Raw genomic sequence first — 27,369 nt, forward strand, 5'->3', positions numbered from 1 at the left:
CGGCGTGGAGCCAATCCTGTCTATCAAGCTGGGGACAGGGTCTGGCTTTCCACGCATCTTATCAAATTGAAAGTACCTTCCATGAAACTGGCTCCTTGCTTTATAGGTTCTTTCTGAGTCCTTCGACACATTAATCCTGTGTCGTACTCTCTCACCCTTACTGCACATTTGAGGATATCGAATTAATTCCATGTGTCTTTATGGAAACCGCTTACTTGCAACCGGTACATCAAACAGTTCGTACCACCTCCTCCTCTGGTAGTTAGAAGCCAGGAGGAATTCGAGGTCCGTTCCATACTGGATTCCAGGGTGTCTAGGGGTGTGTTGTCTTATTTGGTGGATTGGAAAGGTTATGGACCTGAGGAATGCTCTTAGATCACTGCTGATAGAGTCCACGCTCCTCGTCTTCTCCGGTCGTTCCACAACCAGTTTCCTAACAAGCCTGCTCCTTCCCACCCGGTGGGCGGTCTTCGAGTGGGGAGTACTGTCACGGCCCCCGGGTGCATGTGGTCGCACCCAATTGGTGCAACCAAGCTGACAGGTTGGAGGAATTACCCATTCAGCAACGAGCGGGGAGCCGACCCGCTGGGGCACGCGTCTTCTTCACACGAGGGATCCATTTGTAGCTCCGCCTCCAAGGTTCAGGCGACCGTGCGTATAACATCACGACGTCTACGCACATGCGCGTTCTGGGGTCAGAGGCCAAGCCCTGACCAATCACAGCCCAAGGAGGGATATTTAAAACCCTGAATTTCCCTAGTTCATTGCCCTGTCGTGGTTTCTGTTCCTGGTTCACGAGAGTGTGTTTTCTTGTCCTTGTTATTGATATGCAATACTTGCCTCCATGTCTTTAACATAATCATGACTTTTTGTCATGTAATAGCAAAATCATATAATTATACTCACCAGAACAAATATAATAAGCTGTAGTTGTTCTGGTGACTATAGTGTCCCTCTAATAATAAAAGGGCAGATTTCTATCTTTTATAAGTCGCCTTTTATTGGAATACTCCTCATCTTAGCTTTATGGGCGGAGAGTGGTCTTTTAACTACACTGCTCAAAAAAATAAAGGGAACACAAAAACAACACAATCCTAGATCTGAATGAATTAAATATTCTTCAGAAATACTTTGTTCTTTACAAAGTTGAATGTGCTGACAACAAAATCACACAAAAATTAAAAACGGAAATCAAAATTTTCAACCCATGGAGGTCTGGATTTGGAGTCACAGTCAAAATTAAAGTAGAAAAACACACTACAGGCTAATCCAACTTTGATGTAATGTCCTTAAAACAAGTCAAGATGAGGCTCAGTAGTGTGTGTGTGGCCTCCACGTGCCTGTATGACCTCCCTACAACGCCTGTGCATGCTCCTGATGAAGTGGCGTATGGTCACCTGAGGGATCTCTTCCCAGACCTGGACTAAAGCATCTGCCAACTCCTGGACAGTCTGTGGTGCAACGTGACGTTGGTGGATAAAGCAAGACATGATGTCCCAGATGTGCTCAATTGGATTAAGGTCTGGGGAACGGGTGGGTCAGTCCATAGCATCAATGCCTTAGTCTTGCAGGAACTGCTGACACACTCCAACCACATGCGGTCTAGCATTGTCTTGCATTAGGAGGAACCCAGGGTCAACTGCACCAGCATAAGGTCTCACAAGGGGTCTGAGGATCTCATCTCGGTACCTAAAGGCAGTCAGGCTACCTCTGGCGAGCACATGGAGGGCTGTGCAGACCCCCAAAGGAAATGCCACCCCACACCATTAGTGACCCAATGCCAAACCGGTCATGCTGGAGGATGTTGCAGGCAGCAGAACGTGACTCTGCCACGTCTGTCACATGTGCTCAGTGTGAACCTGCTTTCATCTGTGAAGAGCACAGGGCGCCAGTGGCAAATTTGCCAATCTTGGTGTTCTCTGGCAAATGCCAGATGTCCTACACAGTGTTGGGCTGTAAGCACAACCCCCACCTGTGGACATCGGCCCTCATGGAGTCTGTTTCTGACCGTTTGAGCAGGCACATGCACATTTGTGTCCTGCTGGAGGTCATTTTGCAGGGCTCTGGCAATGCTCCTCCTGTTCCTCCTTGCACAAAGGCAGAGGTAGCGGTCCTGCTGCTGGGTTGTTGCCCTCCTACGGCCTCCTCCACGTCTCCTGATGTACTGCCCTGTCTCCTGGTAGCTCCTCCATGCTGTGGACGCTACGCTGACAGACACAGCAAACCTTCTTGACACAGCTTGCATTGTTGTGCCATCCTGGATGAGCTGCACTACCTGAGCCACTTGTGTGGGTTGTAGACTCCGTCTAATGCTACCACTAGACTGAAAGCACCGGCAGCATTCAAAAGTGACCAAAACATCAGCCAGGAAGCATAGGAACTGAGAAGTGGTCTGTGGTCACCACCTGCAGAAGCACTCCTTTATTGGGAGTGTCTTGCTAATTGCCTATAATTTCCACCCTTTGTCTATAACATTTGCACAACAGCATGTGAAATTGATTGTCACTCAGTGTTGCTTCCTAAGTGGACAGTTTGATTTCACAGAAGTGTGATTGACCTGGAGTTACATTGCGTTGTTTAAGTGTTCCCTTTATAAGAAAGGCATAAAACTAAGTCTAGGTTTTATTTTGGTTCAGAAGTTGGAGAATCGCCTCCATTTATATGTGTTTTCCTTTACTGACGTTATGAGCTGTTATGCAAAAAGAAGAGGTTGTTTGTTTTTTTAGTAGATGCAGATTTGGTAACAGTCCTCCATGAATATGTTAATCTTAGCACTCCTTGCCCTATATACTGGCAGACCACTGATAATTTACTGTAATGAGGTCACCATCCCCCTGTTAGCCTTACATACAGATATGAGTGTATTTCAGCCAAATGTTGAGCATAAGTCACCTGAGGGAAAGGTACAGCAATAGCTCCCAAGTAGCTCTCATTCTGGCTGCTCGAATTCAGCTATAATGCTATACCCACAGAGCAGTCACGTGCTCCTATCCTAAACAGAATTAAACAGAATGGGTAAATGCATACTCTGTCAGTAACAGCGCTGCCATAATAACCATTCACTAATACAGAGCTCTGCGACAGGAGACGGACAGCACGTGACAACTTCTAATATACCCCTAGCTCTCCGGCGCGAGCCACACGCGATCACCATGGAGACGTACCCTCGGGCGCATACGGTTTACGTAACTTCCGGAGAGACCATTACTCAGGGCTCGGACTTCCTGGATACGGTGAGAAACCCGGAAGTTAGGGGAGAGGAAGGAACCGGAGTGCACAGGCAGGGGAGCTCGGGGATGATGAATTGGTGAGATAATACGCTAACAGGGAGATGTCAGGCGGGAATGGGGATGGGTATGCGGAGGGGGGATTTATGAGAATATCATACAAACTGTGCAGGATGTATCTGGCTGACTGTATACTGCTGACTGTCTGCTTTTAATGGTGGTTGTCCTACGTGGATAGTGCTGGTATAATTAATATTTACTAATCACATTCTACTGCAACCAGAGATCCCAGCACTTATATTATTATTACTGTTAGACATGTATTGTCACTGGCTCATTATGCATTTTGGTTTGGCTTGTGTGTTGTTGTGGTTTTTTTTTTTTTTTTTTACGTGTGTGTGTGTGTATATATATATATATATGGGTGTGTATATAGTATACAATATAATCCTGGATGTTTGGCACACGGCAATTTGAACAATTGAGCTTGTGTGCAAGGATATTTTGGAATTTTTATATATATATATATATATATATATACACACACACACACTCATTTTATCTCTGTTCTTAGACTAGTGAATCACCTAAAAGTATGTTTTTATTTTCTTGTACTGGCCAATTAAATAAACTTTAATAGACCCTAATGGAACCACTAAAGCTTAATGTGGTGGATATGGTGTAAAGTGCCTAGTTCCCCGAAACTCTCCTTGGGATGACATATGAAGATGATTTCTAAGGATAAGAGCAATTTAATGGCACCAAACCAAAATTTGAGTTGTTGTAACCTGTCTTGTGTGAGAATCTAGTCCTATGCAAAAGATTTAGTGGAGTTAACCAATACAGATGTTTACTGAGTAATGCCAAAAGGGTTCAATGGCAAATCAACATAAAACAAGTCATGGGATATTCCAAGCTGAGGGATTTGGCTTGTCCGAGTAGAGAACTATCAGATTATTGTCAAACTGCTTAAAAGTTTGTCAAAAGATGAGGGACAGCAACCATAGAAACATTGCATGATAACCACTACATAAGGTAGTAGTAATTATGGTGCTTGGAGAGTCCCTTTAGCAGCATCAAAATGAATATATGAAATACAATATGCATACAGTGACCATGGTGCTGATTTAATTAGAAAATCTTGTAAACAATTAATTCTATAAGATGCTATTGTGGCACTCGAGCATACATTTTTGATTTGAGTAAATTTGATCTTGTCTCAAGCTGTATGAGAGAAACTTGCCCAACCAAAATTTAATGTTTTTGTTTTGACTGATTTATCTTTGACAGAATATCACTAATATTTTTGATGTACCCTTAATGTACATTTAAATATTATATGTACAGGTACTTGACTGTATATCTATGTATGACACTAATAATTTCTAAAATGATCTGACCTTTGACAGTTACACTCCCACACATCTAAGCAAATGGATATAGGGTTTAATTTTAATGAAATGCTCCAAGCACGTTAACCATTATTGTGTGCTATAGTTGATATGGTACTAGGAGTGCCCTGGCTCCCAAATGTAAGTAGTCAAACACAAGTTAAGCCCTTCACGCCCGGGTTAGTAGAGGCAGAGAACTTTTGGCTGAATAAGAAGCAGGGCTTAGTGAACTCAGTGTGACTATTTATGGGAGGGCGCTCCTGGCGCCATAAACACTACAGTACACTGTAGTGGTTATATTGCATTGAGTGTTTCTTTAAGGTTGCAATGGGGCATTCCTGTTACCATAACCACTATATGGTGCTTGGACTTTTTCTTTAATCGCTTAAAAGCATAAACATTTTTTTGAGTAGTAGTATATGAGCTACTTCAGTTGTACAGATGCCATAACAGCAGAACTGGTGATTTCAGGCACTTTTTCTTTAGACCACTTGTTAAAAGACTAATTCTAAATTTCCTGGAGAACACCCTAGTCTTTTATTAGTTTGTCTAGTGAAAGAATATTTTATTAAAGTATTGGTATTTTTTTAAGTAAAAATAAATCTGCTGTTGATTACTAAAATATAAAAGTTGTAACTGCAAAAAAGTGTGTGTGTGTGTGTGTGTGTAACAAAGAGGGCTTTTTTTTTTTTTTTTTGTACAACATTCTCCTATTCACTAATCAAATATTTAAAAGATGAAGGAAAACTGTTGTCTCCAATGCATTTCCAAAGGTCTGCACTAGTTTCAGTACAATGGGCACTATGTATCTTTGTACTTCTTGGGACATACTTTCCTAGAGTCAATATATTTAGCTGTAGTTTCATATGGGTCTATCTATTTTATTATTCCTGTAGTAGGTTGAAACAATGACTGCTTATGAAGTAGAAGGAAACTTCAGTGGGTTTGAGGATGATTTGTGCATCAAACAACCCAGTCATTTGGCAGGGTGCAGAGTTCTGGGCATGCCGATGGAATGGCTGTCGTGCCATAATTTTCCTTTACTGTGCATCAACAACACTGATTTTATCATTTATATGTATTAAGTGTTACCTGATAATATGATTGCGGCAAACGTGTCGTGCATGTTGGCTTCTGTGAAGGTTTCTTACCAATGGTCTAATTTGGCCTGCGCTGGCCCTGTTTGACAAGGAAGAAAAAATTGGATTTGGATAATTCAAAAGTGAAAATTTCTATAAATGTGAATGAATTCCTGTTATAGGTCAGTTTAGTGAGTTTCAGACATGAATAATTTTTTTTTTTTTGGTAGGACGTATATTGTGGGTAGCAATTGTTTCTTTTCCTAGCTGCGTGATGGGATTGATATCCTAAGCTTTTAGATACCCATGCATCACTTAGTATTTCTTGGCACTGCAAGGGTTACATAGCCTAGCTCAGATACAGCATCCCTCTCTCCACCCAGCTAATTCTTGGATATATCTGGCTGTTCTCCAACTCAAAGAGAAAAATATCAAATGCAGCCAAAAAAGCTAAGCAAACAAAATTTAGCTGAAAATTATATATCTATAACAGCCGTTTCCTTATTCACCCTGTTCTGAAGAATATGATACAGGCTATATATCTACAGTGATATTGGACTGGCATTCCACTTAATAAAGAAGATTATCTACCTACAAATATGACAGTGCAGGGATATAGAGAACTTATTGTTCTCTAATGCAGACTTATCTTTTATTTGTTTTTTTTCTTCTTTTTTAAAAGTGCACCTGTCCTTTTTTTATTTTTTTATTACATGGTTGCACTACTTGATTAGCAGGTGACAAAAACCCGACCACAGTGAGTGAAAACCCTCACTGAGCTTGTATTGGTTGCAGAGTAATTAAAGGGGGGTAACCCCAGATTAATATCAGAAGACAGAAAATCGGAACGAGCCTTCCAAAATGAAAGGCCCAGAACCGATACAATTACTCACAGAATTTGAATATTACCAATTGAACAATATAGGGATACATGTTAAGAAGATGATTATTAGTTAAAATGGTACTGCTTTATTAGATCCCACGTAGTGAAAACACACTCACTCATATGTCCCACAAAAAAAACACGTGAAATGAAAAATCATTAGAATTGGTTAAATACAAAGAATGATTATAGATTAAGGAGGAGACAAATATCTATTCTAGGCTTATACTCAGAAACCTGTGCTAAATGACAATGTTGCAAAACCTTGTATCTCATTTATTAAAATGAAGTGCACATACCAGAGTATTGTTGCAATTTAGATGGCTACAGATGTTATTAAAATGTTGTTACATATCATAAGATGTGCAGTGTTAGAGCTTTAACCCCTTAAGGACCAAACTTCTGGAATAAAAGGGAATCATGACGTGTCAGACACGTCATGTGTCCTTAAGGGGTTAAAGGACCACTCTAGGCACCCAGACCACTTCAGCTTAATGAAGTGGTCTGGGTGCCAGGTCCTTCTAGGATTAACCCATTTTTTCATAAACATAGCAGTTTCAGAGAAACTGCTATGTTTGTGAATGGGTTAAGCCTTCCCCTATTTCCTCTAGTGGCTGTCTCATTGACAGCCGCTAGAGGCGCTTGCGTGATTTTCACAGTGAGAGCACGCAAGCGTCCATAGGAAAGCATTATGAATGCTTTCCTATGTGACCGGCTGAATGCGCGCGCAGCTCGTGCCGCGCGTGCGCATTCAGCCGACGGGGAGGAGGAGAAGAGGAGGATCAGAGGAGGAGAGCTCTCCGCCCACCGCTGGAAAAAGGTAAGTTTTAAACACTTTCCCCTTTCCAGAGCCCAGCGGGAGTGGGTCCCTGAGGGTGGGGGCACCCTCAGGGCACTCTAGTGCCAGGAAAACGAGTGTTTTCCTGGCACTAGAGTGGTCCTTTAATAAAATATATAGACCAGAGGCAAAATTAGCAATGTGTGTAGATAGGGAGGTAATATATTTCTGAGATAGAAGTGAGGATGAAAACTGTTAACAATTAGAGAACCACCTAAATGGTAGCTATAATATCCCTATATTAAGGGAGTGAGTGTTTTCCCTACCGGATTAGCAGGTGAATTTATTTCCAAATCCATTTTTCAGTACTGACATATTGCAGTGTGGCCTCTCTGTTTGACTGTGTGCACGGCTGTCCACCCCTGATTATTTTTCTGTTAGCATAGAGTGGATATCATCTGTTGATCACTTTAAAGCAGCACTGTCACTTTACATATTTTTTGTTTGTTTTTGTGAATCCTTTTTTTTTTTGTCCATCTATTTTTCACTACACTACATAGGCCTGAGAGCCGAAAGCTCCTACTTAGAATTGTTTATTGGCTCTGTTGAACTAAGTCCTGCACTCTCGGGTTTAGCACAGCATCCGGCTCTCTGTCTGCCATAGTGGAGACAGGCCGTGGCATCCGATGGACCCCAGGTAAGAAATTAAACAGTAAGCAAAAAAATAAAATAAAACAATTGTAGAAATACCCAAAGTCATATTTTATCCCATACATTTTCACCAGGAGTTTCCATGAAAAGTGCTGTTTATTGATTTTGTTTGTTCATACAAGGAAGTAAAAACAGATCACATAAATGCAAAACAATCTATTAATTAACAGTAAATAACAGGTCTGCAAACTGGATATACAGGGGACCATTAACAAAAGGGGGGGGGGGGCAGGGTGGAAACTAAAGGAAAATTAGAGAAATTGTGTGTCTACCACCAACACTTCCTAAGCAGCTGAAGCATCTGAGGTCTAGAGTTCATGTAATTCATTTGCTTAGTAAAATTCAAATTATGTTATTCCCTAAACCAAGCTTTGATAACGGAAATTGGATATTTTGGTCAAAAATGCATTTATTATTTATTTACTACTTACCTATTTTTGCCTAAAATGTTAAATTTCCTTGTCAAGTTGCTGTGTTATTTGGTTTAGTGAAAAGGCTGCCTAAAACAGGACAGACCTGATTTCAGACTAGATCTTCGTTCCCAGTGATGTTGTCACCTCCCTGGACTGATCACTATTTTATTTTTGTAAGTTGTGATCTCGAGGTGATGGCTCTCGGTCACAAATCCTACTCTGTTACATTCCTCCCATACTAACAACTGGGTTATAAATGTTGAATGCTGTTTGATTTTTTTTTTTATTGAACAGGTCAGCAAGACCTGACAAAACCATGAGAAAAGCTATTGAACTACATAGTTTAAGATGATGGATTACTGAGGGTAGTCTACTTAAAGCGACTGTCACCTTGCAGGTGACATTCCCTTTATGTGTGCGGTGACAGATAGGGTGCAGATGAGGTGAGTTTTATTTACCTGAAACACTGTTGCAGACACTGCTAAATTCTTCCTTCTGCTCCTGACGCGTCATCCATCAAGATACATGTTACTGATGTACTTTCACAGGTGAATATAACAGAGGTCAGTGAAGGAACCTTCAAGATTGAAGAATCCTCCATAGACCAACCTGCGAGATGCACAAGTAAGAGCCTGACTCCCACAGCCATTGCTAGAGATTGTCCACTGTGAGAGTTATCAAAACTTGTCTGCGGAAACTGAAGCTCAATCCTTTGTCGTTTTCTCCACTTTGTCGCATGATATCTTTTAACTGTGTTTAAACTTAAGTGGAATCCCAGCACAGACATTATGTGTGTTTTGTAAAGCTTATATTTAGCATGAATTACGAAGACATTTTTGTTGTGGTGACAGTGCCAGTTTAATTTCAACTGAAATAAGGTGGTACATCAGGTATAAACTTGCCTGTTGCATTTTCATGGATGCCTTTAAATCTCTCCTATTCATTGCTTTGATCTTTCTGTGATATTCTGGACAGTGCAAGATCCTCTACACTGGTCGTTGTAGGTCAGGACTTTGTGGTTTCAGTGTCCTGTGTAGCTTAAAGGGACACTCCAGGCACCCAGACCACTTCTGCTCATTGGAGTGCCAGCAGGGGGAGTGACAGGTAGTCCCCATGCTGCCTGTAAAAAGTAAAATAAAAGTTAAAAAAATGTCTAAAATGATACATTTTACTGTTTTGAAACACTAATATTTGTGTTTCAGCGAAGTCTCCCGAGTATAACAGTACCTCTCCTGAACAGGTTTTATGGTGTTTTCAAAAGTTAGAGTCAAATATAAGGCTTGCGTTTCAGTTTTTTCACATTGAAATTCGTGAGGTTACATTGCCTTTGAGACCGTATGGTAGCCCAGGAATGAAAATTACCCCCATGAAGGCATACCATTTGTAACAGTAGACAACCCAAGGTATTGAAAAATGGGGTATGTCCAGTCTTTTTTAGTAGCCACTTAGTTACCAACACTGGCCAAAATTGGCGTTCAAATTAGTTTTTTGTATTTTTCACACACAAACAAATATTAACATTAACTTTGGCCAGTGTATGTGACCAAGTGGCTACTAAAAAAGACTGATCTAACAAGAAAGAGAATGCACACCAAAAAAAGCCACAATAGTCACTTAACCTGGTTTAATGAGCCAATATCAGATACAGGCAAAAACAAACAATTATAATTAAAGTGACAAAATTAGGCACAAAAAATAAATCAACAAAATATCAATGAGAATTACCAAAAGTTTTCACAAGCCTAACAGGGCAGAAACAGGACACAAAAAATAACCCCCCAATGTTTCGGCACCTCCTGGTTGCCTTTATCAAGGGAACATTATATCTAGATACACCACAGTTCCTTTATAAAGCAATAAATCACCTGATGGCCATAAGTATGGAGGAGGAGAGTTGAAACTGGAAGTGACATCATCACTTCCGTCCTCAGACTCATCCACTTCATATAACACATAAAGAACCAAAAAAAAAAAAAAGTGATCAAACATCTATGGGTCCTGAAAGAGTAAAAAACGCCATAGAGGTTCCTGGCTAAAGCCTCTTAGCCCTAGCAGAGCATGCGCAATGGTGCACAAAACGCATAGAGGGACTCGCGTGTATGCAAAACTCCATAGAGGTTACTAGCAAAAACCTCTTTACTCATGCCGCACATGCGCAAAAATACGCTAAGCTGGCTAAATTTCACATGCGTGCGCATCAGCAAGCATAGTTACAAGAACTAATTAATATATCTACGGAAAGATAACCATTAGCGTAAAAAATGTGTTATACATACCAAACTGACCCACCACAAAGAAATGAGTATAAAGCATGCTAAAGTGAAAATTACCTAAAAAAAATACCTACAAAAATAATCATAAACTAAAAAGAAAATAAGAAAAGGAAAAGTGGTGCTTAACATATAGGGTTGCTAATAATACCCAAATATTAATACTATTGGTAATAATCCACCAACACCAATATCTTAAAGTAACACAACTTAAAAAAAGTGATAATAATTATATATAAAAGTGCATCAAATGTTAATTAATTATCTTTAAAGTGAAAACCAACAATAGATTGGTTATTCATTAAAGCAATATTGGATCAAACCAATGGTTTCTATCAATGTAATACTACATATATAATTCACACAAGTATGAAATATGATATAATAAGCATATGACAGTGTATCTTATAATTTAATAACATAAAGTTAAATAAACATTTATACATATATGCTGTAACCCCTGAATTATGTAGAAGCATTAACAAAAAGTATAGAAGTAATCGCCAAGGCACACTATATTACCAATAACGCATATATAATTCAACTAGATATAGCGTATGAATAAGCCATATCGTGTATTTTCACAATATCAAAAAATTAGCTGACTACAGTCTACTAGATACTACTTCATACAAGGTAATAAACGGTTACAATTCATCTTGATAATCGATATAGTATAACACTGAGTCATTGCAACATATACAACATATACTATATATAGGTAGAACAATATAATACTATCCATTACATTATCCCATAGGATTCAATATAATCTCCGTAGATCTATACATATTTCATGATCAGTCTTCAAATAATCTGATCAAAGGGATTTTTTCACCAATTCCATATTTCGGCACAAAAACCATCCAAAACGGTACACTTGAAGATCTAAATAAACAAATGAAATTAAAAACAATCAAACAAGATATAAGGAACAATACACAAGCAAGGTGGATACCTATACTATCAAAAAAGGAGACAGAGAAGAAGTCACAAGAAAGTCACTAAAAAAGACTGGACATACCCCAATACCTAGGGTTGTCTACTTTTGCAAATGTTATGCCATCATGGGGGTAATTCTCATTCCTAGGCTACCATACGGTCTCAAAGGCAACGTAACCAATCTGGCGAATTTCAATGTGGAAAAAACTGAAAAATGTAACATGCTATATTTGACCCTGTAACTTCCCAAAACACCATAAAACCTGTACACAGGGGGTACTGTTTTACTCGGGAGACATTACTGAATACAAATGTGTATTTTATTGCAGTAAAAGCAAACAGTATTATGCCATTCACAGTTAAAATGTCATGCAGAACTAAAAAAAAAAATATTTTCTCTCTTTAAAAAAAAATAAATATATATTTTTTTCGTATTAAATTGTTCCATTGCTAAATATTTGATGTTAAATGAAAGCCCTGTTTCCCCACAATAAAATGATATATAATACGTGTGAGTGCACTTAATATGAAAGAGGTGATTTACGGTTGAACGGACGTGTTTTGTTTTGATCACAACGTGTACATTTGGCAGTCCTTAACCCCTTAAGTCCGGAGGACGTAATATTACGTCCTGCAGGAACCGGCTCTAAACGCCGGCGGGCGTAATATTACGTCCTCGCCAGAATGGCCGCCCACGTGGCCGGCGCTAATCGCCCGCTGCAGATCGCGGTCGGGGGGGATGCCTGGCCCCCCAGGCAACCCCCCCTGTGGCCGGTGACCGCGATCTGCAGTCTCTGATCGCAGTGACAGGCTGTCACTGCGACCAGTATTAAGCATGTGTCAGCCGATTTCAAATCGGCTGACACATGCGGCCGGCGGCTTTCCCCTTCTGCAGATCGCGGTCGGGGGACTTACCTGGCCCCCCAGGCAGTCCCCCTGGGGTCAGTGACCGCGATCTGCGAAGTCTGATCGCAGTGACAGGCTGTCACTGCGATCTCAAAGCACTCTGATCGCAGTGACAGCCTGTCACTGCGATCAGTGTTACATGTGTCAGCCTATTGGCTGACACATGTAACTGGCACAGTGATCCCCCTGCAGATTGGAAGGGGGGAGTGCTTGTACCACCCAGGCACTCCCCCCTGTGGTCAATTACCCAATCTGCAGGAGGTGATCACAGTGACAGGCAGTCACTGTGATCACTGATCCTGTGTGTCAGCCAGTGATGTGAAATCACTGGCTGACACTGTCTCTGACCCCTGTCCTGTAAAAAAAATAAAATATTAGTTCAAAAAATAAATTTAAAAAATTACAGTTACAAATAAAATATACTTAGATCATATGTATTATATATATATGATCTAAGTATATATATATATATATATACACATACACACACACACACACACATTTACACATACACGACGTGTATTTAAATATTAATAAATATATATATATATTAATATCAAATTACACGTAGACTGATACTGATTAAATATATATATAATTATTGTTATATATATATTTATATATAATATAAAAAATATATATGTAAATACGTAAAAAAATAAAATTAAAAAAATATTTAAAAATAATTAAAAAATATATAGATGTGTTATTTCGTTCTAACTGTATTGTGATATTAATATATATATTTATATCAAAATACACGTAGAACAAAATAATATATATATCATAATATATATCTATATACATAAATATATACGTATATATCACTATATATATACCTATATATAAATAAAAATATTAAAAAAAAATTATATATATATATACGTATATATACACATGTATATATATACATATATTAATTCTACACATATATTTATGTAATAATTTGACATAATTAGGTATCCTAATTAATTACAATTAGCGGGACCTGCCTGACAACCCATGCCGAAAGTACAGGGAATTTAATTTGCTAGCACTATATTTAACCCTATAACTTTCCAAGACACCATAAAACCTGTACATGGGGGGTACTGTTTTACTCGGGAGACTTTGCTGAACACAGATATTAGTGTTTCAAAACAGTAAAATGTATTACAACGATGATATCGCCAGTAAAAGTGACGTTTTCTGCATTTTTCACGCACAAACAGCACTTACACGGACGATATTATTGCTGCAATACTTTTTACTGTTTTGAAATACAAATATTTGTGTTGAGCGAAGTCTCCCGAGTACAACAGTACCCCACATGTACAGGTTTTATGGTGTTTTCAAAAGTTACAGCGTCAAATATAAGGCTTGTGTTTCATTTTTTTCACATTAAAATTCGCCAGATTGCTTACGTTGCCTTTGTGACCCTATGGTAGCCCAAGAATGAAAATTACCCCTATGATGGCATACCATTTGCAATAGTAGACAACCCAAGGTATTGCAAATGGGGTTTGTCCAGACTTTTTTAGTAGCCACTTAGTCACAAACACTGGCCAAAATTGGCGTTTTTTGCATTTTTCACACACAAACAAATACTAACGCTAACTTTGGCCAGTGTTTGTGACCAAATGGCTACTAAAAAAGACTGGACATACCCCATTTGCAATACCATGGGTTGTCTACTATTGCAAATGGTATGCCATTATGGGTGTAAATTTAATTCCTGGGCTACTATACAGTCTCAAAGGCAACGTAACCAATCTGGCGAATTTCAATTTCAAATGTAACGTGCTATATTTGACCCTGTAACTTCCCAAAACACCATAAAACCTGTACATAGGGGGTACTGTTTTACACGTGAGACATCGCTGAATACAAATATGTGTATTGTATTGCAGTAAAAGCAAACAGTATTTTGACATCCACAGTTAAAATGTCACATAGAACAAAAAAAATTAAAAAATTCTTTTTTTCTCCCATTTTTTTTATAAATTTTTTATATTAAATTATGTTCAATACCTAAATATTTGATGTTAAATGAAAGCCCTGTTTCCCCTGAATAAAATGATATATAATAAGGGGGGGTGCATTTAATATGAAAGGGGTGAATTACGGTTGGACAGACATATAGCGTAAATGCCAGGTTTTGTTTACGTTTTGTTCTGTTCACAACTTGTACATTTGGCTGCGGTGTTAAGGGGTTAAACAGAATTGAGTATGTATGCTATCTCAGTATATGAGCATGTTTGATAATACATTAATAGGTTCTATGTTTTTCCTATTTATTTTTTTCCCCTCTTCTCCCAGTTGCTTAATTTGGTTTATTCTTATACTCCGTTTTTTAATCATATGTTGCTCATAGAGAGCATTTTACCATGCATGCATATTTTATCCCCACTGCTTTTTTTTTTTTTTTTTTTTTTTTAAATACCCGCAGAGGTCACAAAAATAGAAAGGCATTAAGTCCCCCCCAAAATATTTTTCATGTTTGAAGATTTGCATCATTTAATTTACAGAACATGCCCACGTCTTTGAAGTTTATTTTTTTTATTGTGAAACAAACAACAAATAGGACAAAATAACAGAAAAGGTCAATGTGCATAACTATTCACCCCCCCCCCCCTAAAGTCAATACTTTGCAGAGCCACCTTTTGCGGCAATTACAGCTCCAAGTCGCTTTGGAAAAGTCTCTATGAGCTTGCGACATCTTACCACTGGGATTTTTGCCCATTCCTCCTTGTAAAACTGCTCCAGCTCCTTCAAGTTGGATGGTTTGTGCTTGTGAATAGCAATCTTTAAGTTTGGGATTTGACTAGACCATTCCAACACATTTACATGTTTCCCCTTAAACCACTCAAGTGTTGCTTTAGCAGTGTGTTTGGGGTCATTGTCCTGCTGGAAGGTGAACCTCCATCCTAGTCTCAACTCACGCACAGAGTGGTACAGGTTTTGCTCAAGAATATCCCTGTATTTAGCACCATCCATCTTTCCCTCAACTCTGACCAGTTTCACAGTCCCAGCTGCTGAAAAACATCCACACAGCATGATGCTGCCACCACCATTTTTAACTGTGGGGATGGTGTTCTTTGGGTGATGTGTTGGGTTTGTGCCAGACATAGCGTTTTCTTTGATGGCCGAAAAGTTAAATTTTAGTCTCATCAGACCAGAGCAGCTTCCTCCATACATTTTGGGAGTCTCCCACATGCCTTTCTGCAAACTCAAAACGTACCATTTTGTTTTTTGCGAAAAGTAATGGCTTTCTTCTGGCCACTCTGCCATAAAGCCCAACTCTATGGAGCGTATGGCTTATTGTTGTCTTATGTACAAATACTCCAGTCTCTCCCCTGGAACTCTGCAGCTCCTCCAGGGTTACCTTTGGTCTCTGTGCTGCCTCTTTGATTAATGCCGTCCTTGCCCGGTCCGTGAGTTTTGGTGGGTGGCCGTCTCTTGGCAGGTTTGCTGTTGTGCCATTTCTTTCCATTTGGTTATGATAAATTTGATGGTGCTCCTGGGGATCATCAAAGATTTGGATATTGTTTTATAACCTAACCCTGACTTGTACTTCTCAACAACATTGTCCCTTACTTGTTTGGAGAGTTCCTTGGTCTTCATGGCAGTGTTTGGTTAGTGGTGCCTCTTGCTTAGGTGTTGCAGCCTCTGGGTCCTTTCAAAAAAGGTGTGTATATGTAATGACAGATCATGTAACACTTAGATTGCACACAGGTGGACATCATTTCACTAATTGTGACTTCTGAAGGTAATTGGTTGCACCAGAGCTTTTTATGGGCTTCATAACAATACAATACAAACGCACATGCCAATTTTCAGTTTTTCTGTTTCTAAAAAAGTTTTATGTATATATTTTTCTCATTTTACTTCACCAACTTAGACTATTGTGTTCTGATCCATCACATAAAATTCAGATTAATAAAACATTGAACTTAAGGCTGTAATGTAACAAAATAGGTAAGAAGTCAAGGGGGGGGGTAAATACTTTTGCAAGGCACTGTAGGTTCCCTTTTAGACAGTCAGTATTTAATTACTTCTCCTTATTATAAAAACTAAGCTGTTGTATATCCCATCTAACAATAAGTATAGGGCCTATATCTCAATAAAATACAGATTGAGGAAATAAAATGCCATGAGCCCAGCTTCATTAGCAATCAAAAAATGTATAAACCTGTAGCCACTTATGAGCGGATTGTTATGTCAGTGTCGGGGGAAACTATCCAAGGAGCAACATGGATGTGCATTATGAAGTCATAACATGCTGATGTCAAGATATTTTTTTCCATTTTATATTTTCCACATTTGTCTATTGTAAATGAAAATAGTCAGCAGGAAAAGAGCTATGAAATAAATATTGCTTGTCTGCGATATTTTCTCATTTCTGGTGGTGAAATTTCCAGACTTCTATATATAATACATTATCATTCTAGTGAACTCCTGACCATAGAGGAAGTTCCAGGGAGGAAGAAGATCCTACCAGTTACCTTACATCATTGTGACATATTTGTATAAGTTTCCATTCAGAATATAGCCTTGAATTGTAAGTTTATTTATTTTTTTGGGACATTTGTTTGTTATATTGTTATGGTTTGTATAAATTCTTCAGATTAAACCAGTACAGTACGCAGATCATATATGTGTGTGGACCTACTGCTGCCTCTGTGACTGTTCTGGAGATGTGCTGTAGATGTGGGCCTATATTTGAATTACAACGTGTCGACTCTTTATTAACTTCCTATTTTTTTCATCTCCCACAAGCAGGGAGGGAGTTAAACACCACTTTCTTTAAAGATTTGTTAAAAGCAGTGATATATCTGTATATTTTTGCTGTGGTAGATTGTGCTTTCCACGAGTCCATCTGGAGATCTGTACTGTAAACAAGCTGTGAGTCAGGCCTTCTAAATATACCAAAGGCACAGCCAGCCTCCAAAAGCCATTCCAGCCACTGCTGCCATCCTATTGGCTGCTGAGAAGATGGTTGCCATGTGCATCTAGTTTGTTTTTTTTTTTTTAATATATAATTATTTATTTCTTTTTAATTATCCTCCGCTGCTGGTGCCAAGGCTCTGGCACATCCCGTTAGAGGGATAAATAAAGTTTGGTGAGGGAGGTTAATGACTGTAGTTGTGAGCAGACTTGGAAGGGAGGAAGTGTAGTTTTTACCTTTTAACATTTACAAATATGTGCTTAGGGGTTAATTTAGCACATATTGTGTCAGTATTATGTGGCTCGACATTTAGGACCATGTTGCTGGACCCCTAGAATTATGCTTGTTCTGTTCCTTAATGGTGTGTTTTTTTTTTCATTTTTTTTTTTGCTTTAGCTTTGTGAGAGAAACATAATTACTTGGATAGAAATGAAAATCACTGCCCTAAATGAGCCGTTCTCTCCTCTTTAGTTCTCTGTTCTTCTCACGGTACAATCCTCAACATTCAGATATATCTCCACCCCTGTATAGAATTGCTGTGAATGCACCCTTCTTTTACTTCTGCACTTTTTTTGTGTGTGTGTTTGTTGCCAAATTGGGTTTTTCCTGATCTGGTCATACCTTTTATAGGACACACCTTTTTATAAGTGAAAGAAATATAATTCAGTCTATTTTCAACGCAAATGTGATCATTTGGTGTGTTAATGTAGGTGAATTTAGGGGTTGCAGATTTAAGGAGAAAAGCCTATATTTAGGTGACAACTGGAATTGATTTTATAGGAGCCTACTGTTCTAAATTATGTCCCTATTGTACTATGTTGCCCCTGTCTAAGATCGAAGTGGCCTAATGTGTGAACATAGTGATGTTATTAGATTTGGTTTATGACATCACTGTTGTTGTTGAACATCATATGCAAGCTTATTTGAGCAGGTTTTTTCTCTGTTGTATTTATATCATCATTCTGCAGTGCTGCATGCTACATTGGTGTATGTATATATATATATATATATATATATAATTATATTGTATTGTATTGAAAACTACTAATAAATATATAAAGTTGCACTTCAACATGGGATTTAGTATAAATGGTGAATCCGCTTTAATCGCCTGGGTTAGATCGACATTGAAGGATCCATTCATTAGAAGCCAAAAAACTAAACAGGAAATTAATATCAAATAGCGTTCAGTTCATCCACCAAGTTCACTGTCATACTGAACTTGGCACAAATAAATAGAATTTGTAATTGAAGGATAACTATCTGTGGATAAATTGCTTGATTGAGTAGCTGTTCAAATTGATTCTCCGTATGATTACTATGATTTCAAAATACCAGCACATTTCACAGAGCTGTACAAACCTACAAGCTTCTAGTCTAGTAAAGTCCTCTTCCTCTAACTAACACAAGTTGAATTTGTCAGTTTGATCATAAAGATGCAGAATTTAGTAGATCAATACAAATTCATCTAATTTGACTAATTCGCTGTAATTTGGCTGCTATTCAGGTTGAGAGGAAATATTCTAATTGGTTGATTTACGGATTAACAAACTTGATGAGCGAGGAAACCATAGCTCCTAAAAATGTTACTGCTTGCTTTTAAAATTTATAGGTAGTTTAAATGGACTTCTTACAAGGCTGCTAAAATGAATGTTACCCAATTGCTTGCCACTGATTGCTTTTTGACGTGTACTGACGACTCTCATTCACTCACACAAGTAGATTTTAAGTCATTTTGAAATGAATGATAAGCTGTCAATGCTTACTTCTGTATGATTCAAGCTGCGCGCAGGGCTATGGGAAATGTAGGTACCTCAAAATATACTCTTCCCAGTACTTTGTAAAGAGGCTAGAATTTGCTAGATTTAGTGCCTGGTAAAGAGGCTAGATCTGTTTTTTTAAATCATTTTTTTTGTATCAATGAAGCTTATTTTATGCATATAAATTAGAAGATTTTAGCATGGCAGTCTTTCTGAACTATATGAGAAATTTTTACCCAGTTTGGTTATTCCTATAATGCCATATCATTGTGATAACCTGGACATATTCCCATTCTAGTATTTTGTAACAGAAATTTAAGAATAAGCTTTGTTCAAACACCGATAAACTTTAACAGTAAAATTAACACTCCCAAGCATTATAACCACTAGAGCGTGACAAAGTGATTACAGTACTAGGAGTGCCCTGGCACAAACCCCATTATAAGAAGTCACACTGTTTTAGAATGGTTTGAATTCTTACCTTTGGTGTTCCCGGAATCTCTCAGCTCAAAGCTAGACCTGGTACAGGGCTTCGCTCATTGGATGAGAGTGAACATATGATGCTCTCAGCCAATGAGCTCATCCTGCAGGACTTAGGAGAGATAATGTAAGCTTCTGAACTAAGCGTCGGTGGGCCTATGGTAAACCATGCTGCAGTGGTTATGGTGTTGAAGTATCCCTAGCCTATCAGAGGTTTGGCAGTCGTTGCATTACACTACACTGTAAAGTACAGTCCACGTTTGTATTGTTCTAAGAAAGGCAAGCAGCAGTACATCCCTGGTTAGACTGTTCACTGAACAGTAATGTTCTCTATAGCTGGTTCCTGTCCGGCAGCTTGTGTTCCTTGTAAGGAATGGAGAAAAGTGTCTGTGGTTTAGACATGTGCGATAAGTAACTATTCATTAGTGGTCAGACCTCAGTCTGTGTCCGGCACCCTTACCAATTCCTGCCTTCCTGCCTGGTTTATCTGTTTGCTTGTGTTTCTCTTTATTTATACACAAGCCAAATCTTTTAGAACACAAAGCATTTCTGTTCAGAATTTCCATTTCAATATGTTCTAAAATCTGCATTTTCTGATCGATCACTGGCTGAATGTTTCAGAGCTCTGTAGTGTGGGGAAGTTTTGAGAATGGGTATTTTGGAGCTCTGCAATTTGTAAATTGGGCAAGTCTTGGGACTGGAATTAGGATCATCTGATCTATATATATATATATATATATATATATATATATCTCCCCTGCACTCCAAACAAGAAGAAAATTTACCTGGTGCTCTGGTAGCTCAAATGTAGAAAATAGAAGAAGACAGGCACTCAAGGAATTTAACCAAAGTTTATTGAGCAGTAAAAACTTTGGTTAAATTCCTTGAGTGCCGGTCTTCTTCTATTCTCTCTCTACCACAAACTTCCACAAACGTTCGGAACCGGCGAACCGCCATTGACTTCAATGGACAGGCAAATTTTAAAACCCACTGGGACTCTTTCTGGCCCCAAAAGTGATGGAAAAGTTGTTTCAAGGGGACTAACACCTGGACTGTGGCATGCCGGAGGGGGATCCATGGCAAAACTCCCATGGAAAATTACACAGTTGATGCAGAGTCTGGTTTTAATCCATAAAGGGCATAAATCATCTAACATTCCTAAATCACAATGGATATGGATTGACACCTCGACATATGGATTGACACCTGTCCTCAGAGACCCTGATACACACTGACACAGAGCAGAATAGGGACTGTTCCCCCTACATAGGGTCACTTGGCAGATATGGATTGACACCTGTCTTCAGGGACCCTGATACACACTGACACAGAGCAGAATAGGGACTGTTCCCCCTACATAGGGTCACTTGGCAGATATGGGTTGACACTGTCCACAAGGACAAGCTGCAGGCTTCCTGGCAGGGCCCATACAAGGTGGTAGAGCAGGTTTGTGATACCACCTTTGTGATCGGTGCGGTCACAGGCACGGGAGGCAAGCGCATGCTCCATGTGAACATGCTCAAGCCATACCACGAGCGCACGGAAGAGGTAACCGCGATCTGTGCACCTGCCACTGAAGATTATGATAATTTGCCACTTCCTGATCTCCTAGACCAAGAGGGCCAGAGCGGAGACCTGGGAGAAGTACAGTTAGAACGGTTAGACCCCCAGGAGCGAACCCAGGTCCAAAGACTAATCCAGGACAAGGGGGCCACGTTTTCCAACCTACCTGGGTACACTCCGTTAACCACTCACAAAGTTGAAACCCTAGACCAGACCCCCCTTCGCCAAACCGCCTATCGCATACCCAAAGCAGTTAAAGAAAATATGCGGAAAGAAATTGAGGAAATGATGCAGTTAGGGGTGATAGAACACTCTGACAGCCCCTGGGCCTCCCCGGTAGTACTAGTACCGAAACGGGACGGCACGACCCGTTTCTGTGTAGACTACTGGAGGCTAAACGATAAAACAACCTCAGACGCCTACCCTATGCCCCGGATAGACAAGCTCCTAGACAAAATGGCCAGAGGCCAGTACCTCACCACAATAGATCTGTGCAAGGGGTACTGGCAAATGCCATTAGCCGAGGACGCCATCCACAAGTCGGCATTTGTCACCCCGTTTAGCCTGTATCAGTTTAAGGTCATGCCATTCGGGATGAAGAATGCCCCAGCTAACTTTCAGAGGATGGTAGATCGGCTACTGGATGGGTTTCAGGAGTATGCCTGCGCCTACTTGGATGATATAGCCATTTTTAGCTGCTCCTGGCCCGAACACCTGACCCACATAGGAGCCGTACTAGACCGGATTAGGGAGGCCGGACTGACCCTAAAGCCCAGTAAGTGCCATATAGGAATGGCAGAAGTTCAATACTTAGGGCACAGAGTCGGGAGCCTGCTACAGAAACCAGAACCCGCTAAAATAGAGGCAGTCGCCAAGTGGCCAACCCCCCGCACTAAAACCCAGGTCCTCGCATTCCTGGGTACCGCATGGTACTACAGGAAATTCGTAGCTAATTACAGCACCCTAGCTAAACCTCTTACGGATCTAACACGTAAAAACCTCCCCAAGATGGTATTATGGGCCCCAGAGTGTGAACAGGCCTTCCAACAGCTCAAGACGGCGCTCATTAAATCACCTGTACTTTCTGCTCCTGATCCAACTAAACGCTTTCTCGTCCATACAGACGCTTCTATGTTTGGATTGGGAGCAGTACTGAGCCAAGTCGGAGCAGATGGCGGCGAGCAACCCGGGGCTTATCTAAGCCGGAAACTTTTGCCCAGGGAAGTAGATACACTGCCATTGAAAAGGAGTGCCTGGCGGTGGTGTGGGCCCTCAAAAAGCTGCAACCTTACTTGTATGGACAACCGTTTACCTTACTCACAGATGACAACCCGTTGGTGTGGCTGAACAGGGTGTCAGGAGACAATGCCAGGCTGTTGCGCTGGAGTTTGGCGCTACAGCCTTTTGACTTTACAATTCACTATCGCCCTGGGAAGCAAAATGGCAATGCTGACGGGTTATCCAGACAAACAGACCTTGAACAGTGATCTGTAAGTACTCCTCCGGACATCCCCAAGCCAATTCTGGCCTGCTTCAGGATGTACTGTAAGCCTGGGTACTTATGCACAAAGCATTGTACGATCAGATTACACACATGTGCCATGCACGGCACATGTGTCAACTTGCCCAAATTTAATGCCGCCAACAAATTTATTTTGTTGTCACAAACCACTTTGCCGATCTCCAGTTGGTGCGGAGTCAGACACTTTTCCACCTGTGCGTTCAGGGCGGACAGGAGTGCTGGTCCGGTGGGACTCTCTGCTTTCAAGCAAGTCAAACCCAAAACGGCGTGACACTGCCGTATCCGGGATGTGGAATAGTACATGGGGAGCTGGGGGGGTGCCGTTGATGGGGAGCAAGACACCGCATCAGAAGAGGACTCCGCTGAGGAGGTTATGGAAGAGGATGGAGTACGAGGAGTAGAGGAGGTGGCAGCAGGCCTGCCTGCAAGTCGTGGCGGTGTCACCAACTCCTCTGCAGAGCCACGCATTCCATGCTTGGCAGCCATCAGCAATTTTACCCAATGCGCAGTGTAGGTGATATACCTGCCCTGACCATGCTTTGCAGACCAGGTACTAGTGGTCAGATGGACCCTTGCCCCAACACTGTGTGCCAGACATGCCATTACTTCCTTTTGCACAATCGAGTACAGGTTGGGGATTGCCTTTTGGTGCAAAGAAATTTCGTCCGGGTACCTTCCACTGCGGTGTCCCAATAGCTACAAATTTTTTGAACGCCTCAGACTCCACCAGCTTGTATGGTAAAAGCTGGCGGGCTAATAGTTCAGACAAGCCAGCTGTCAGACGCTGGGCAAGGGGGTGACTTTCTGACATTGGCTTCTTACGCTCAAACATGTCCTTGACAGACACCTGACTGTGGGCAGATGAGCGGGAACTGCTCAAGGCGAGAGACGGAGTGGCGGATGGTTGAGAGGGGGCAAGGAGGACAGCAGTGGTTTACGTGGCTGAAGATGCTGGACCAGGAGGAGGATGGCGGCTTGGAGTTTGTGTGCTGCTTGTACTCATGTGTTGATCCCATAGGCGTTTGTGATGTGCGATCATGTGCCTACGCAAAGCAGTTGTACCTAGGTGGGTGTTGGACTTCCCACGACTCAGTTTCTTTTGGCACAGGTTGCAAATGGCATCGCTGTTGTCAGAGGCAGACACACAAAAAAAATGCCACACTGCTGAGCTCTGCAATGACTGCATTCTGGTGGTGGACACAGCATGCGTTGATTGGCGTGCTGTAGGGCTGACCCCGGGTGCCGATGCATGCTGTCTGACTGTGCCACTAGCTCCTTGCGACGACCTTCCCCTGCTTCCAACTTGTCTCCTCCTTCTCCTCTCTGTCTCCCCATCTGAACTTTCACCCTGTTCTTCTTCTTGCCAAGCGGGCACCCATGTGACATCCATGGATGCATCGTCATCATCAACCGCTTCACTTGTATCTGACAACTCAGCAAAGGAAGCAGCAGCGGGTACATCATCATCATCATCACACCGTACGTCCATGTGTGTAATGCTGCCTGCCTGAGACACATCCCTGTTATCTACATCCTCTGGCAATAATGGTTGCGCATCACTCATTTCTTCAAACGGATGTGTAAATAACTCCTCTGACATACCAAGTGAAGCGGCTGTGGTGCTAGTGTTGGTGGCGGCGGCAGGCGGGTGAGTGGTATCTTGAGAGGTGCCCGAAGCTAAGCTGGAGGAGGATGATGCGTCAAGGTTCCGAGCGGAAGCTGTAGAAGATTGGGTGTCCTGTGTTAGCCAGTCAACTATGTCCTCAGAACTTTTCAAGTTCAGGGTACGTGGCCTCTGAAAACTGGGCATTATTCTAGGGCAAAAGGGAATCACAGCACCACGATGGCCCCTGCGGGGTGGCCTGCCTCTGCCTGTCATTTTTTTGGGGATTAGTGGTACTATGCGTGCAAGCTACTGTGAGGCCAGATATGAGTGGCAATGTGCACTGGCAGGGGTTGGCAGAGTACACGCTGTAGGCCTGACACCCGCTTGAAGACAACTAACTGCTATTCAATCTATAACAGTGGGAAAAGTTTTTTGGTTTTAAATGCACGCTATAGTGACACCAGATATGAGTGGCAAAGTACACTGGCAGCTTGCAGACAACTAACTGCTATTAGCTTACAGTGAAAAACTTTTTTTCTTTTTAAAGGCACGCTATAGAGATAGATATGAGTGGCAAAGTACACTGGCAGAGGTTGGCAGAGTACACGCTGAAGGCCTGACACCCAGACGCTTGCAGACAACTAACTGCTATTAGCTTACAGTTCAAAACTTTGAGGAGCTGAATCAAACTTGTTTTCCTGGCACTATAGCTTCCCTCTTTGTCAAGGCCCCCTTCATCCCCCCCCCCCCCCCCCCCCAGTTTAATCTCTGGGAAGCATGGGATACATAGGGAGAGAATGTTAAATCCAATTGGATGCATGGTGTCGTCACACTATGTGTGATCGCACTTAATGTGAAGACCTTTGAAAGTCGAAGAAGGAAGGGTCTGTAGTGGCTCTAAAACAAGTGTGCTCTTGGACAAATATAAACACTGCCGCTTTCTGGAAACAATGTTTAACATGCACCTTTTAAGATGTTTTGGTTCTTAAATAGTCTCTTTATGCTTGTCGTTTTCCATGCTTAATAAAACTGTGTGATTCTCTTTGCATGTTATTATTGTTATTATTTTACTGTTTTATATCGTCTATCTTAAATTTTTTCATTAATTTATATGGTTCGGCACTACTACTTTGAATGATAGTTATTTTTCAACAAGTATTTAGAGGATAGTGCGAGTTGTAATGAAATGGCTTAATAGCCCCAGCTATCATACACAGTCTATACTCTGTGATCCATGCTGAATGACTGGCAAGGAAGGGGTTAAAGTTGTATACTAAAGGTTTTTGGCAGAGACTTTGTAGAGAATGGAGACACCGTTGTTTGAAATCCCCGTAAGTGACGTGGTTTGTGTCCTACTGAGCTGTGACAATAAACAGGAAGGAGTCCAGGCCACAGCCAATCATTACCTGCCCATAATTACAGGACTTTGTGGGAAATGCGGAAGGAGGGGGAGAGATACCAAAAATAAAGTAATCGGAAGTGTCCGGCCTGGCATCTACCAGCTCCATTGGAAGCCTCCCCCTCACTGTATATACATGGACAGTATGGTATGTCCTCACTGAGCACGAAGGATGGCTTAAACATCTTTTTTTTTACAATATAACTACTTGATAATTGGTACCAAAGTATTTTAACCATGAAGTTTCCAATTATGTCCTCAGGTATAGATATTACACTCTGAGAATACTGCCAAATAAAACATGTTTTAAATTTAAACGGGTACTATGGTTTGTGCAAAACCAAGAGAGCTGTTTTGCCAGCTATTTATATATGTGTAATATTTACTAAACAGAAACCACAGTGATCACCTGAACGTTGCCGTTCTTCTTCTTAAACCACACTGTCACATCATCCAGGGCTGTGGAGTCTGTACATAAATCCTCCGATTCCTCAATTTATGGTTCCTCCAACTGCTGTTACTATATGACAATTTACTGTATATGCCAACGTATAAGTTGTCTTTGTAAGTATCAGAACAATCTTCCACAGCCATGGCACCATAATTATATATCTTTTAACAAACATGTAGCGAAAGCACAGCTAGAACTGTGAAATGTAGGGGCAAAATAAGGGCCCTAAATGTTTATGGGATCCTCCATAAACATTTAATAGACCATCAGCAAGAACTGTTTACTACTGTTGTAGAATTCTACAACTACTGTTGTACAGCATTCTGGCTGTAAAAGCATTATGGGAGATGTAGTCCAAAACATCTGGAGTGCAGAAGGTTGCCTACTCCAGGCCTAGGCAATAAGAATACTGCCAAGATCCTGAAACTGAGCTGCAGCATGGTGGGCGAGACCATACAGCAGTTTCACAGGACATGTTCCACTCAGAACAGGCCTCACCATGATCGGCCAAAGCAGTTGAGTGCACGTACTCGGTGACATATCAAGAGGTTGTCTTTGGGAAATAGACGCATGAGTGCTGCCAGCATTGCTGCAGAGGTTGAAGTGGTGGGGGATCAGCCTTTCAGTGCTCAGACCATACGCCGCACACTGCATCAAATTGGTCTGTATGACTGTCGTCCCAGAAGGAAGCCTCTTCTAAAGATGATGCACAAGAAAGCCCGCAAACGGTTTGCTGAAGACAAGCAAACTAAAGACATGAATTACTGGAACCATGGTCCGATGAGACCAAGATAAACTTATTTGGTTCAGATGGTGTCAAGCATGTGTGACAGCAACCAGGTGAGGAGTACAAAGACAAGTGTGTTTTGCCTACAGTGAAGCATGATGGTGGGAGTGTCATGGTCTGGGCCTGCTTGAGTGCTGCCGGCACTGGGGAGCTATAGTTAATTAAGGGGAACCCTGAATGCGAACATGTACTGTGACATACTGAAGCAAAGCATGATCCCCTTCTTTTGGAGACTGGGCCGCAGGGCAGTATTCCAACATGATAATGACCCAAA

The 27,369-nt window shown here is 41.0% G+C and overlaps 1 protein-coding gene across 2 annotated transcripts in view; it reads left to right on the forward strand.

The window, feature by feature from the left end:
• Window positions 1-3,223: 3,223 nt before the first annotated feature.
• Window positions 3,224-27,369, forward strand: part of BIN3 (bridging integrator 3) — a 41,147-nt gene continuing 17,001 nt past the window's right edge. Inside the window, exon 1 of one of the 2 annotated variants that reach the window (XM_063445508.1) lies at window positions 3,224-3,307. In XM_063445508.1, the coding sequence (XP_063301578.1) occupies window positions 3,297-3,307 (11 nt within the window). In that variant the 5' untranslated portion in view covers window positions 3,224-3,296. Of the gene's footprint in view, window positions 3,308-8,029; window positions 8,056-27,369 lie in introns of those variants that run through there. The other variant, XM_063445509.1, reaches the window with a different exon arrangement.

Source organism: Pelobates fuscus, chromosome 3 (genome assembly GCF_036172605.1).
Source record: "Pelobates fuscus isolate aPelFus1 chromosome 3, aPelFus1.pri, whole genome shotgun sequence".
NCBI classification, from domain to species: domain Eukaryota; kingdom Metazoa; phylum Chordata; class Amphibia; order Anura; family Pelobatidae; genus Pelobates; species Pelobates fuscus.